Raw genomic sequence first — 16,155 nt, forward strand, 5'->3', positions numbered from 1 at the left:
CAAGCCAGATGTGATGTGGCCTCCACCCACCTGTCTGAGCTCATCTCATACCGGCTCTGCTCCCCAAGCCCTTCCAGCCGATGTGGCCTCCTCTGCTTGCCATGCCCAATTTCTATGCACCTCTAACCACTGTCCGGAACAGTTAGTTAGTACCACGTCGCCCTATTTTATTTCCACTGACGGCAATCTGAAAATTCAGTTAACTTATTTATTGTCCTTTTCTTTCTTAAGAAAGTACCTGCCCCTAGAGTAACATCATGGCTTAGAATCAAAAGCCCTGGAAGCTCCATTTTTGATCTAAATTCAGACTCTTCTATTTACGGTTCTGTGATTTTAGGGGAAGGTGCTTGTCTTCTCTGAGCCTCCACATCTTCATCTGTAGAAGAGGGACGATAGCAGTGCCCACCACGCAGGGTTGTTATACAAATTAAATGAGATAAACGTAAAGCGCTTCAAGTAACACGGTTATCAAGACATCGGTTAACATTTACTGAAGATTTAGAGTGTGCTGGTATCATTCTAAGTGTTCCAAACGTGTCAACTCATTTACTCCTCACACCCTCTGTGAGGTAAGGCTGCCGTTACCCCCATCTCACAAAGTGAGAAAATAAGGCCCCAAGAACCCAAGTAACTCGCCCAAGGTCTTATAGCAGCAAAGTGGCAGGGTCAGGATTTGAATCCAGGCCGTCGGGCTCCAAAGCCCATGCATGTCACCACTGCGTGGGTACCTGCTATTATCTCCCTATCATCATCAGCCTTGTTTTTCTCTTTACCTCCTGTCATCATGCAAGGTGCCATAGCAGGTGCTCAGTAATCACAAGAGTGACTGATTTAATGGGTCAATGAATAAATAAGTGAATGCATGAACAAATGAATAAATGGTAGAATGCATCTCCTTCTAGCCCGCTCTACTTCTGGGCTATTCCAAAGGAACATAGCTCAAACAGTCCATCACCATTTGTCATCAAAGAAATGTAAACAAAAATTACAAGTGAGATGCTACCATTTTTACTGATCACACTGGGAAGAGGGGGCATATATACACATATTTTTTAAATTAGAACTCTCAATATTGGAAAGGACACAGAAAAATGACCACACTCATCCACTCCAGGCTGCTGTATAATTTGCTATAGCTTTGCTATTAATAAAAGACAATCAAGAGGCCTCTACTTAAAGCCTTTGCCACATTTACAGCCTTTGACCTAGAACTGCATTTCTAAAAATTATACTAAGGAAATCACCAGAAGTGCAATGATATTCATCACCTCATTATTTTAAAATGCTGATAAAACTGGATACTACCAAAATGACAAAAAAGGAACAATGAAATATAAATGTCCATGAATTGTACATAGAAATATTATACAGCCAGGAAATAGTCTGTTCTTCCTGTGTGTTTAATTACCTAGGAAAACAGAAAATACTCAAAAAAACTAAGTGTAAAGGCAGTTTATAGAACTCTCTATATACAAATATATAGACATAGACGGACCCCAATGATAGCCAAACAGGTTTTCTTTACAAATGAATGAACGGGAGCACACAGACAGGATGAAGGTCATTACCTCTCAGTTTTTCACTCTTACGATCGGGATCTAATAGAGCCACATCGTTTCAGCTGCCAGCCTGTGCCACAACCACCACAGCCTCAGGGCTCCCAAGTCCAACAAGTTTATTCTACCGACACCATCAAAAGTGTGGGTATTCGCAAGAAGGACACACTCTCCACGACACCTGGGCCACTCTCTGAGAAACAGTCGAGGCCTGTCCCCCAAATGTCAAAACCCAAACCTCTTCTGCAAGAGGAATGAAAGAGACCTAACTCAATGCCACAGATTATGGGGCCAAGGTCAGAAATTATGAATTCTATCTAGGCAACCAAGAAATCTCAGGATACCCAGTGCTTGCCCATGACTTAAGGGTGAAAAGTAAAAAATCATTCCATCAGGCTGTTTAGTTACATACGGGGACCCCTCTTTGTTGCTTCTACTTCCCTTGCAGAGGAGGGGCTCTGTCTGTGCCTCAACAAATTCCAAAATCACCTTGGCTACCCACAGGGAGATTGTGCAAATGGAAACAGCAGCAGCTACCCCAACCCCTCACTCTGGGTGCACCTGAAATGGGACAGTGGGAAACACATACCTCATGTTCACAGATTTTGATGACTACTTTCGCTATTTGCGTCAATTTGTGATTTCCTAAGGGAATAAGAAAATAGGATTAATTCTAATGGAAACACTACAACACCCAGCCTGGGGATTATACTTCCACCACCAACATTTTAACTTGCTTTCCCCCAGGATTAAGCTTTTAAAGGCTAAAAACCAGAAGTTTCTGGCTTCTAATACTGGTTCAAATTATGTACTAATAATTTGTCCCATCAAAGTTGACCAATCTTTGGTGCTTGATGTGGTCTTCTCTGAAACTGAGCAATTTATGTGGATTTCCCTAGACATCATGGATTTATGTTTTCAAAATGCTTTGACATCCTAAAGGGAATTAGTGGAAAGGAACCTTATTCTCCCCACTGTTGCAGACTCCAGCCCAAGAAGGGTGTGAGGGAGGGAAGTAGCGCTGGTGTGCCTGGTGCTTTGAAATGCATTTTCTTGTTAACTCCTTCTCAAGAAGCCTATTAGGAAGGGGTTTGAAACGTGCCCATTTAATTAGTGAGGAGGCCAAGGCTCAACAGTCATCCCTTACATTCTCGTGAGAACACTTCGCTAGTAAGATAAGCGCCTGGCCCCAGGTCTGGAAACCCTTCACCTTTGCACTAAACCAGAGGACAAGATGGTCAAAAAGTCATGTTTTCTTTGAACCTTATGATATTTACAGAAATTATAAATTTGTTGACAAGAAGATTTCACACACAAAAAAACCAATACCTAGATTTCCTACTTGCCTTGAAAACTCAGAAGATCCCAAAATTCTTTGTCACCAACAAAGCCCTGGAGCTGCCAACAGTGACCTCTCCAGACCAGACGGGAGTTCCCTGTTCTCCATGATCCCCAGCCCTTCATGCGGCCACAGCCATCCTGGCTTGTGCTGTGTGTTTCTTCCACCTGACCTCATTCACTTGTTTACGTGATTTGACGCGCCAGGCCTTTCTATATAATTGAGTTTATAATCTTTACACAAATTCTCAGTGCCTCGTGCCTCTCCTTTCTCCTCTCCCTGCTGCTGAGTTAATAATGCAGTCTATGTGCTTAAAGCAGACATCCATTCACGTGTGTTTCCTTAAACACTAGCTAACAGTCTACACTAGGCCTGAGGGGTATACAGGGAACAAGATACGCCCTTTAAAAAGCTTACATCCCAATAAGCAACTGAAACACATAAAAACAGCACCATTCAGAAAGCAAAACGTTGCCGTAGAGAAGTACAGAGACCCTGAGGGCCCTTAATGAGAACACCTACAGGGTCTGGGCCATCGGGAAAGCTTCTCAGAGGACCGAGATACTGCAGGGCAAGGGGAAGTTATCAAGACCAAGGCCGAGGAGCAGGAGTGCTGCAGCAGGGGCCTGAGCACAAGAGGACCTGGGGACAAGAGCACCAGGGTGGGGCAGGACGCTGGAAGATGCACCTGGCCACAAAGCAGACAGGGAAGGTTGTGGGGGAAGGTGGAGCAACAAGCAAGTGCCAAGTGGGAAGGTTAGAACGGAAACCCCCATTGTGGTCAGAGGGCTCGATCCTCTAAATCCACGAAAACACAACTAAGAAAACTCTGTCCAGAGTAGAAAGAACTCCCAACAATTCAATTTTTGAAATGAGTGAATGATTTAAATAGGTATTTTACCAAAACACACATACAAATGACTAATAAGCACATGAAACGACACTCAATACCATCGGTCATTAGGGAAAGGCAAATTAAAGCCACCATGACATACTATTTTACACCTTCAAGAAAGGCTGACATTAAAAAGGCAGAAGATATCAAGTATTGACAAGGGTGTGGAGCAGTGAGGGTTCTCATATACTCTGCTAGCTGAGTATAAAATGATATAACCACTTTGCAAAAACAGTTTGATGATATTTATTATAAAGTTAACTGTAAACCTACTCGATGATCCAGCAATACCAGTCCTAGGTATTCACCCAAGAGAAATGAAAACATTATGTCCACACAGAGACTTGTACAAGAAAGATCACAGCAGCTTTATTCGTAATGGCCCAGAGCTGAAAAGAACCCAAATATCCATCAACATCAACAAGGTAGTCGTGGTATATTGATAGACTGGGAAACCACTCAGCAACAAAAAAGGACAAACCACGGATAACATGCAACACGGATGAGTCTACACGTCAGTCTCACTGTATGAAAGCTGCCAGACACCAAAGAGCACACGACCTCAACGACTCCACCGACACGAAATTGTAAAATGTGGCAAACTAATCTATAGTGATAGAAAACCGAATACTAGTTCCTTTTGAGGGGGGTTTACTAGAAAAAAGGCAAGAAGGGAATGAAACAGGTTGATGGAAATGTTCTAGATCTTATTTGCGTCTGCGGTTGCACATTTGTCGAATTCATTGAACGTACACATAAAAGCTGTGCGTTTTATTTTATGCAATTATACTTCCGCTAAAACGAGGTTGCTAGAAACAACAGTAAGAGGTAGCAGCAACATACAGCCTCGAGCCACTGGATGTCAGCTCGTACCTTAAAATTCACGTAGCTGCTGCCCCCATTCATACATCTGAGCAGTCCACACACGAGTGTTCTCGGTTATTAGCCCTGAGGTATGAATTTTGATGAAGGGTGGATGAATGTGCAACACACACACAGCACACTTTCTCTCTTGGCCGTCATCTGAGCCACTCACCCCCGTTATAAATGATGCAGTTGTGCAAAATCCACTTTGCATCCGCCAGGAAGGCTTCTGTGCAGCCATACATTTTCTTTTTAGCGTTCTGGGAAGAAAAGCCACGGAGCATAATCACCAATGAGTCTAAACAAGCCACAACCAGCAATGCTCGCATCCCCACATAATTTTCTTAGCAGTCATTAATTAGCGCTCTTTTACTCACTTCCCAAGATACTGTTATTTTTGAGATCTATAACCCTATAAAAATGTACTCCTTGAATTCATCACAGTAACCTGAATTTTCTCATCTCATAGCAGCTGTCATTTGTCAAAGTATAGGTCCTTCCAATGAACGGAATATTTTATGTAATATTCTTTATTACTCATATGGTCTCATTTAAAGCTCATGATAACTCAGTGAAGTACTTATCATCACCCCCATTTTACAGAAGGGAAAACTGAGGTACAGTAATGTTATGGAACACGTGCAAAGTTTCCAAGCTATTAATTTATAAAGTTAGGATTCCAATCCTGTCTTTTTTGAATACCTTCTTTTATCCACCACACCAAGAGGGTGTGTACAATTTCCCAAAACAGAGTGAATTTATTGTTTCCAACTTATCAGGGCAGACAATATGAAGTAATGCTTCCTCCTTATAGATTCACTTTATTTCCTGTATTTTACTCCAAACAGTTTGAAAATCAGCACCAGGATGATGTGCACAACCCAAACTGTTGTAAGTGTAATTTTCACCATGGAATTTTAACACAAACTTTAAAAACACCTTCAGGCATTAAAGAAATATCCTTATCAGTAGAATAGGTCAAGTTCTAAGAAGCCACATCTTTATTGCTAATCTGGAGGTTTTCCAAACACTTAATTTTCTCTTCTTCCTTCCTGCTGCTCTCATTAGCACCTCCAAAAGAAAGAAAAGAGGAGGTAAGACTCAAATCAATCAAATCACTAACTCTTAGAAGCTATGACTTTTTCAGGTAAAAAGCCAGAATCACTCACAGAAAATATTATCAGTGGATTTCAACACTCCACTGCAATGTTGGCAGAATGTTAACAGAGGAAAGAAGTCAGGGGATCAAATGTTCTTCCATCCAAATAAAAATGGAGCAAGGAAAATGTAGAGAAATAATCTAATTTGAGACAGTGCATGGGAAGAGAGGGAGAATCCTCAGTCATCTTGACAACCGTGGGCTACCATGGTGGGGGTCTTTGATGGAGGCCGACCTTTTCTAATGTACAAAGGTCCATGGGATGGAAAATGTATTCCGCATAGTCAGGATGCTGTTCCAATGGAACGGGCTTCTGGAATGCATCTGTCTATAAAAGAAAATATACACACACAAGAACAAACCCATCATTGCTGTGGAAGACCAAGCATTAATACTAACAAAAACGAGAGACGGAGACAAGTTTTCAGACAATACAGTTTTGTTTTGTTTTTAGACAGAGTCTGGTCCTTGTCTCCCAGGATAGAGTGCAGTGGCATCACCATAGCTCACTGCAACCTCCTGCCTCAGCCTCCCAAGTAGCCAAGTAGCTGGGACTACAGGTCCGTGCCATGCCTGGCTAATTTTTCTGTTTTTTGTAGAGATGAGGTCTCACTCTTGCTCAGGCTGGTCTCGAACTCCCAAGCTCAAGCGATTCTCCAGCCTCGGCCTCCCAGAATGCTAGGATTATAGGCATGAGCCACCATGCCTAGCCCAGACAATACAGTTGTAAAAGTTTCCACAAAGGGTGACCTTGGGGTACTCCAAATTGGTCCATCTTCTAACGATGCCTGGTTATTGGTAATCATGGGCCCAGTTGTGTTTCAGTGTTGGTTTTTGTTTTGTTTTCAATATACACCCAAGTAACAGGTCCCATCCTCTTACACTAAGATCGATGATTACAACACACTGTAAGTTAAAAAGATACTTCAACAAAATAGACAATTTTCTGCCCTGATTGACTTTACAACAATGTACACGAGAAACTAATGCTTTCTTCAATTTTTCTTGTTGGTTTATATATAATTCTGTGGTGCTGACAAGTCTGTGTGACCCAATCATCAGCAGATGTAATTTAGCCTATGAAAAACAGGAAGTAATTCCTTGTCACACTCAGCATAAAAATCATCCCACAGGAAAAAAAAAAGTTATTAACCCAACTGAGGCTACACACTTCTGCTTCCACTGATTGAGATTTTGTTAAAGGGCCTAACAGGTTCCCAATTTAACAACACGCAATTGGCATGCTCCACAATATAATCTCAAAGGGAAAGCTTGTTGTTTTTTTTTTTTAAAGAAATAAAACCACAGTGATTGCTAAAAGCCAGCCCTGAGATTCTGCATTTCCATATATCCATTTGATTTAGAAAGCAAACCCTGATTCAGAGTTTCACAAAGGATCCCAGCTGGCCCTGACGGAGCCTTTGTGCAAATCAGAAAGGGAAACTCCATTCTCAAGTTTCTTTAGATTCATCTGACATCTGTCATAACATGCTGATTATATTGTCATATTATCATTTTTGAAAACGAGTCACTTCTCTGCCATTTTCCTGAACACTATCCTAGTAAATACACAAACCACAATGGCTGTAGTTCGACGGCCACACAGGAGGAACACCGCTGTGAGGAGCACAGCTGGCCAGTCCTGCTTTCATAGCAGGTGTTTCTGAAGGGGCAAAGGCTTCACATCAACTCCCGTTTCAAAACTGAAGGAACTAACCAAATGCTCACCCTCTATAGATATGTTACTGGTTGAGTTTTACGTGACGGTTCCACCATTAGACCTTAGTTACGAACAAACTGCACTGTACTCAGCTCTCTCATTGAAATGGAATTTTACTAACTCCCGTGGGAAGGAGCAGAAAGCTCCCCCTTGCCCAGTGGGGTATGAGGTTTCACTTCACAAGCAATCAGAATTTTAAATCTTCACCAACTTTCTACTGTATGTCATTTCCCAATTAAACTCCTTTGGGACACAGCGCTCACTACAGAGACTTAACTGATTGCCACCATACCTTATGTTTAATCCACCGACAGCTGAATTTGGGCACACGCGAAGGCCCAATGAATATGTGAGATGTCTGAAAAGCTAAGCTGTTAACAGAAAAAAAGTCACCATTTTCATTTACGCTTATACCAAGAAGCATCTTCTTCTTACCCCTGGCTGTTTCATTTTCTGAATGGCAAACTTGAGCAGGTAAGACAACTGTTCAATGTTGAGCATCGTCATGGCTTTACTCTGCGTCTCGATGCATTCTGCTACTGTAATTTTCTACAAGTCAAAATCATATACGAATGCACGGTTAGAAAAAAGAAATTACTATCCATGTACTTATTTCCCTTCTGTTTTTTCAATCGACTCACACATAAAAAAAGCAATTCCCATCTAAATGAGACGCGTTGTTTCGCTTGGCAAAGACTCCAATCTACTAGACCAAAATGTACTGGATCGGTGGGTAAAAATTACAAAGCTCAACGACTCATTTATTACCTTATGAGGAAATGGTTTTTAGCTCATGATCTGAGAAAGATGTGGGTAGACAGGGACCTGAAAAATCATCATTGTTATAACCTTTGGGTTTCAGGAATAGGAGAAGAAAGTGAAGGCCACTAACGGTTTCAGGGTGATCTCCCGGGAGGAATACTTATCGGCCACTTATCTTGATCCTCTTAAAGTTCTGGGCTATCTTTCAGGAAACTGACAAAGCATTAACTCGATGACATCACTGATGGAAAGGAAGAGATTTCCCTGTAGAAAGAATATGAGGGACGGTCGCGGACTGATAGTAAGACTTCATTCTCCATCGCCACCGACGTGAACTGACTCAGGACATGCTGGCAAACCACACAGGAAGCAGAGTCTGGCTGTCTGTTTCCATAGGCAATAAATGTCATTCCATAAGGGAAATTCCCATCAAAGGAGAGACCCAGAGAAACGTCTGAAACCTAATTCAGCTATGTAAATCTGATACTATATCTTAAGGCTTCAGAATCCTTATGTAGCAGCAACAACAAAAATAGCAAATTCCGATGATGTCAGGAAACACTCTTTAACCATCTGCGTAGGAAGAGCTGAGAAAAGTTTTCTGCAATTAATTTGGATTCAGTTTCCATTCTTCACATTTCTGGGGCCTGCAAAAGGAGCTCTCAGATATGTTTCGTTGGTTGTTGAGAAAAAGGCCAACATAAGAGTCACTCAGAAGCTGAGAACAGTGCACGACGCAGGCACATGTCCGTTTGCTTAGCTGCCAAGGCCTGACACATCTCCTCTTCCCAGTTACTGCTTTACCGTTTCAGCCCTGGAAGAAATTCTGGGCCCTGAACCGTAGACACAGAACACCTGCTAGTTTGATTCTGGTTTGTTTCCAGGTAACTATCCATGGTGAACACCTGAGCTGCCTCCCACAACCACACCACCCCCCCCCCCACACACACACACACACACACCCCTCTTCCTCCTGGCTAGCAGCGCCTGGGTCCCACCACACCAAAAGTGCCAGATCAGCATTTTTCAAACCTTTTTTTTTTTTTTTGCCTGAGGACTGGTGATCCAATGAGCCCAAGGGAAAATCAGCTAGGAAATAATGGGTGAATCCAGGATGCAAGGAGAGACACCCTCCTCTTAGGGGGATTTTAGTTCGTCCACACATGACACCTGAACCCCCAGCAGCCATCTTAGGGGTTTGGCTTACACTCACCTCAACAATGAAATGCAAAGAGCCTGGCTCTGAAAAAACGCTGGCCCTGTCTCTGGGTTCTTCCCACACATGATAACAAATCCCTATTGTTTCAGCTGCCTTTCATCAGGAAATATTACTTGCAGCAAAAGCACCCTATCTGAGCCACTATCTTTTTTGCAATATCATGAAACAATTGGGAAGAGTTAGTCAAGACAAAAAAAAAAAAATTGGTAAAGGCTCCAGTTCCCACACTAAATGTAGTAGAATGAGGTCAGGCCCTGAGCACAGAGGAGGGCATTGCTGAGCAAAGCGTATCTTACGTAGCTCTCCATCCAGGATAATCCAAAAAGAACAGCAGCCATCTTCTACTATTTTAGAGGCAGAATACCATGACAATGTCATCATCACATGGATCTCACCTCTAATTTCTTTCCATACAATTCTTACTTTTCTCCTTTCCCTACACAAAAGCATACCACAGACACTGTCCTATAGCTTGCTTTTTCCCCACTAAAGACATCTGGGTGACCTTTCCATGGCATACGTAGAAAGCTTTCCCATTTGAGATCTAACTCTAATACCTTTGAATCCAAGAGACATTCCATATTAAAGGATTTTGGAGATGACATTCTTATTTTCAGCATTTTAAAAACACATCATAGTTGGGGGTTACCAAGAATAAAAGCCACCTCAGAACAGTGGAAACCCTAATGATTGGTTTAACGTGGCATGTTCAGGCTTTGTTACAAATGAAGCCACGCACCGACTTCACTACGCCCAGCGAGCTGCTGCCTCCAGCTCTGCACCTGTAGCTCCCTCTGCATGGAAGGTCTCCCCCAGACGGCTGCATGGCTCACTCCTCCCCTCCTTCGGTCTTTCTCACATCTTAGCGAGGCCCCCGCCAGACCTCTACATTTACAATGAAAACACTGTGCAGTGCCCCTCTGGGCTTCCTACTCCCATTCTCTAGTCGCCTTCTCTAGAGCACTTTTCTTCTAACTCATTAAATGTGACTTTATTTATTTTGGATTGTTTTCCTTTTCTGCTGAGAAGAACGTTGATTCACGCCTATTTTTGTGCAGTGTTGAATCCCCAGCACCTAACAGGCACTCAAAAAATACTTGCTGCATAGAGGAAAGCATCAGATGGCCACCACGTGGAACTGGTCTTCCAACAAAACTGGTCTTCCCAGCTTGGCTACTGTTGATGATTCATCAGTGCGGCAGGAAGCGTCATCCAAGAAGGGGAACAACAGCACGACATCTTTTCAAAACGTGTGAACTCTTTAAAGATGTATGAGTTAACTTTCAAAACGTTCATTACAGAAGAATCAGAGACGGCCGCAGATCTCGAAGCGATCCAAAGACCCGTGAAGAAGCAGAAACAATATTCAGGGCAATTGTCTTTCCAAGAGCTGTAGTGCTGCGGCCATTGCCAATGCTGGTCCAAAAAAAAAAGGTGACCAGGATAGAGCAGTTGGAAGGCAAGAAATTTCTCTTTCCCCGATTACCTAGATTATTTGAAAAATTAAAAAATAAAAGGAAGGAAGAGGAAGGAGAGGAAATGAGGCAGGTAATGCATTCGTTCATCAGGAACTAACCTCACATTCAGGACAAAACCAGTCCCCCTCTGGTTCCGATGTCAGTCTCAGACACTTAGCGTGATAAACCCGGGGACAGAGCTCACAGCAAAGGACTTGGCCTTCCCGGTGACAAACCCAGCAGTAGAAATCATTCCGTCCATCCTGCGGTACAACATCAACAGGGTCTGTGGTGAGTGGCTGCTTCATATAGTAAAACGGACCATGTCTTAGTTCTGACTGAAATGTAGGCAAGAAAGACAGGTTTGGTTTCAAAACAAATGTGCATTCTCAAAAGGAATTTGAACAAGTACATCAATAACAATAAAAGAAAATTATAGCATTTCACAAATTTATTAAAAAGCCAAGCTACCTTGGGTTACTCTACTAAATACAGCATTAGTGGGTCATTAGCTATTATGAAGGGTTTTTTCTTTCTTTCTTTCTTTCTTTCTTTCTTCTATTTTAAGAGGTAATGAATTGAAAGCTGATTCTAAGAGTTACTAGGCACCTCTGACAGCACAATGGCTACAACCCAGGCATACCTGAGTTCAAATTTTAACTCTACCATTAACCAGTTGCACAACTTTGAACAACTCTTAACCTCCCAGCTTCAATTTTCTCATCTGTAAAATGGAGATGGTATTACCTAACACTTCATGGTATTGTGTTGGGATTAAATGGGATAATATAATGTATGCATTTAACACAGTGCCCCCATTATTAACATTGCTAGTACAGTTAAAAGCCTAACCTATGGAAGTCTGAATTTACAAAGCTAATAAAAGCACAGCAATTTTCCAGGGATTCTTTAAACAGCAGGCCTCTGGAGAACAGATAATTAGATTTGAGTCACCAAAAAATGGCCATCCATTATTTATGTCTACCCCCAATACACAGAGTATTTATGAGCCAATAAGAGCTTTCCTAAAGCTATGGAAAAGCTCTAAACGTGGTAGGTCCTTATATCTGCCGGGGAGCCACAACTCTTATCCGAAATCAACCATGGCAGAAAGATGAGATGGGTGGCCAATTCACGGGAGCTAGACCTCTTCCTGTCCCAAAATACCATCGAAAAATGCTTCATTATAAAATCCTGCAAAGCCACACTCCAAACACAAAAAGTCACTAAGAAGAACTCTTAAGGAAAATGTCTGTCAGAAACCAATATGAGATCCTATTTAGGAAGTATGAGAAAGGCCAGCAATACGGTTCAAAAAGACCTGGTGACTATCTGTGTGACCCTAAGAAAGCCACTCAATCCACTTTGAGCCTCGATTTTTTGGCAGTAAAAACCATGGATAATAGTTCAGCCACATCCATATTATCTACTTTTGAAGAAACATCATTGTATAATAAGCTTTTCTGTCCTTCAGTAAAACAAAACGGTTTCCTCCACAGAGACCTCATATATTGGATACCGCATACTTTGTGCTGATACTATGAATGGGGACCTTTTGCTATTATATTTCCTAAATGGTTATTGTTGGTACATAGAAATGCTGTTAGCTTTTTAATATTGACTTATAATAAACAGTTCTAATAGTTTATTGACTGAAAATCGTATTATTAATATTTCTAAGTAACATCAGAGTTGTGTCTGCTCATGTCTAATACTTTTGCATTAGTTTTATTTTTTCTTTATTTTAATGGCTAGAACCTCCATGATAATATGAAAGAGTCACCCAGATTGAAGGCAGCTATGTCTTTTTTTTTTTTTTTTTTTTTTTGAGACAAAGTCTTGCTTTGTTGCCTGGGCTAGAGTGCCGTGGTGTCAGCCTAGCTCACAGCAACCTCAAACTCCTGGGCTCAAGCAATCCTTCTGCCTCAGCCTCCCGAGTAGCTGGGACCACAGGCATGCACCACCATGCCCGGCTAATTTTTTCTATATATATTTTTTTAGTTGTCCAGATCATTTCTTTCTATTTTTTAGTAGAGACGGGGGTCTCGCTCTTGCTCAGGCTGGTCTCAAACACCTGACCTTGAGCGATCCACCAGCCTCAGCCTCCCAGAGTGCTAGGATTACAGGCGTGAGCCACCGCGCCGGCCTATTACGAGGTTTTAATGATCTCAAAATGCCTGGTGTTTCTACAGTCCTTGATAAAAAGCCTCAGAGATGCTTATTTAAGCAGATCTTTGTTAACCAATCTTTCTAAGCCTCCCTACTTTCATTTCTACAAAGTACAGAGCTAAGTCTTCTAAGTGTGATTGTGTAATTCTTTCACCCAGTTATTTCCCTGCTTCATGTCAACTTTTAAGACAGAGTGGTCTACTTGGTTTCCAGGAAATAACATCATTTTAACAGTATTCTTTTCATGTTTTACTTTTTAACATACTGTTGTGCACACACCATCTTCATATTACCCTGAAAACTACCGAGAAAGGTACTTAGGAAAGACACTACAGGTTGAGCAAACCTAATCCAAAACTGTGAAATGTTCCAAAGAGCACTGACATGATGTACAAGTAGAAAAGACCTGACCTCATGTGATAGGTCATATATATTATTAAAAATATTGTATATTTCAGGCTATGTCTGTAAGGTATATATGGAACACAAATTAATTTTGTGTTTGGACTTGGGTCTCATCCCCAAGGCGTGTCATTATATATATGCAAATATTCCAAAAATCTGAAAAAATCTGAAATCCAAAACAATTCTGGTCCCAAACATTTCAGATAAGGGATACTCAACCTGTACTAGTTTTACTCCTCAGATGGCAAAACTCAGCTAAAAAGACTTATCTGACCTCGGAGCCCAGAGCAAAGACTAAAACCAAGGTCTCCCAGAACCCTCTCTTCTCCCTGTACCCCACACAAGACAATGCCTGATACAGAAGAGATTTTGATAACTTAGTGACCCCCCTCAGAGAACATTCTCCCTAATACAAAAGAAGTTCTGCATAACGCACAAAGCTGGAGGGGAAAAACATCTGAACAGTAAGAAGACTACCAAAAACCTAACAGAAGGGAACACAAATAGTATATAGAGCAGGGGCTCTCAACTTCAGCCCCTTCTGCCATTTAGGGCCAGAAAAGCCTTTATTGTGGGAGCCATCCTGTGCAGTGCAGGATGGGTAGCAGCATCACTACCTAGGTGCCAGTAACACCCACACACACATAAAACTGTGACGACCAAATAAAAAAATTAGCTGGGTGCAGTGGCATGCACCTGTCGTCCCAGCTACTGAGGAGGCTGAGGCAGGAGGATCACTTGAGCCCAGGAGTGCAAGGCTGCAGGGAGCTATGATCATGCCACTGTACTCTATCCGGGATGACAGAGCAAGACTCTGTCTCAAAAATAAACAAGAAAACAAAAAACTGTGACAACCAAAAATGTCTGCAGACATTGTCAAATGTCCCCGGGGCAGGGGGCAAAACTGTCCCTAGTTGAGAACCATTAATGTAGAGGGTCTGCTATCTACCAAGGAAAATGGGTGCTTGAGTTGGGGACGGGGTTGTTAAAGAGGAGGTAAAAGGAGGAAGAGGAGGGAGGGGATGGGGGAAGAGGAGGAGTAATTTCCATTGAAAGATAAACTATATGTATCAAGCAAGCAGAACTATTTCTAACCTGAGAGAGCTCTTCTAGGCTACTACTGTGGTTTTGTAAGGTAACAGCAAGTCATACTTTCAGTGTCCAACTTCCTTTTAGTGAGTTAATAATACGACAGGAAGAGTTGTGAAGATCTAATCAAAACTATGAGAATCAAATATGAAATCTAGTCTCCCTAACCAACAACTCAAGTCTTGTCTAACAGGAATTTAGTCTCCCCTGGTGCCACCATCCTGCCCCAGCCCCACCTAGCGGGGTGTGGGTGTCCCTAGGAGGATCACAAGGATGGCCAGCCTGCTCCATACTCTTTTCAGGAGACTTCCTCCTTCTCTGCAGCTGCCGTGGCTGCTGAGAACTAGCTGCCTGGTTAATCTCCTTGTCAATCAGATACTTTCCTTATCTGCCGCTTGTAAGTGTTTCCTGCTCCATAAAAATAATCTGATAACAAATATGGAACATTTAAAAAGGAAAAGCACATCATTTCAGACAAAACGAGTTATGATTTTTCTCCCCGACATGTATACGGTGTGCTACCAAGCCTGACAGCAAGGGAAACGGGTTGCAACCTGTGTTGTTATGGGATAATTGTGGGTTATTATGGGATATTGCAGGAAAGCAAATGTTCTTATTTCCCCGCTACTTTCACAGGCTGGCTTAACAACAAAATAGGAAAGGCCTGTCTATTCGCTCCTGGAATACCTTCATCTACACCAGGAGCCAAGCAAATTTTCTATAAAGGGTTCTATAAAGACAGTAAATAGCTGAGGCTTTGCAGGCCATACAGGCTCTATTGTAACTACTCAACTCGGCCACTATAGCACAAAAGCAAATACAGATGAAAAGCAAACATAGATGAATGAGTGTAGCTGTGTGCCAATAAAACTTTATTTACAAAAACAGGCTCCAGACAGCATCTAGCCCACATAAGTGCTCTGGCTATGTGTGAGCACAGGATACACGTATGGGGGATGAGAGACCATAAACTCAAATTCCTACAGAGGCCATGTAGGTACCATACATGTGTACAAATGGCCCTAGCATCAGAATTCCATTCGTTCTCCTGCATTTGATCAAAATCATGGGTACTACAAAGTATGTTAAAAAGAAAAAAAAACAAAGGCCCAGCCCTGGAGGGTGAGGATGCACTGGCATTCAGCCTAGAGGTGGGAGAGACAGCAGGGAGGGGCAGAGCTCCCACCCAACTTAAGGGGGCAGCCCCCACTCGGCTCCAGTGATCTAGGTATTAGGTGCACACACTCTCCTAGTGCTGCCTGACCTTGGGGAGAAGCCAGCAATCCCTACTGTCCCCTGAACTGTCTCAACTGTTAATACACTACCCCAGCCCAACAAAGGACTACTGCAAAATGTTTCAGTTTTTAAGATAATGCATGGGCCCAACAAACTAAGTGCTAGCCCATTTCTGATATGTATACATCCTGCGCTCAGAAGGTGAGGAGGCGCCCCGTCACTTCTTTGCCACATTTGATCAAAGGTGTACCTAAGGTCATTTTGTACAAATCTGCTTAGCAGATT

General features: G+C 42.3%; 1 protein-coding gene across 6 annotated transcripts in view; it reads right to left on the reverse strand.

Moving 5' to 3' along the window:
- Positions 1–16,155, reverse strand: part of ZMYND8 (zinc finger, MYND-type containing 8) — a 116,990-nt gene that overhangs the window by 61,134 nt on the left and 39,701 nt on the right. For 3 of the 6 annotated variants that reach the window (XM_012663707.1, XM_012663710.1, XM_012663709.1), the window contains exons 5-9: positions 11,091–11,309; positions 7,969–8,082; positions 6,049–6,141; positions 4,827–4,914; positions 2,146–2,201 (exon numbers count right to left, since the gene is read on the reverse strand). In XM_012663707.1, the coding sequence (XP_012519161.1) occupies positions 2,146–2,201; positions 4,827–4,914; positions 6,049–6,141; positions 7,969–8,082; positions 11,091–11,309 (570 nt within the window). The remainder of the gene's footprint in view (positions 1–2,145; positions 2,202–4,826; positions 4,915–6,048; positions 6,142–7,968; positions 8,083–11,090; positions 11,310–16,155) is intronic. The other 3 variants (XM_012663711.1, XM_012663712.1, XM_012663708.1) reach the window with 1 other exon arrangement.

This window comes from Propithecus coquereli, unplaced genomic scaffold, assembly GCF_000956105.1.
Source record: "Propithecus coquereli isolate 6110/MARCELLA unplaced genomic scaffold, Pcoq_1.0 Scaffold825, whole genome shotgun sequence".
Classification (NCBI taxonomy): domain Eukaryota; kingdom Metazoa; phylum Chordata; class Mammalia; order Primates; family Indriidae; genus Propithecus; species Propithecus coquereli.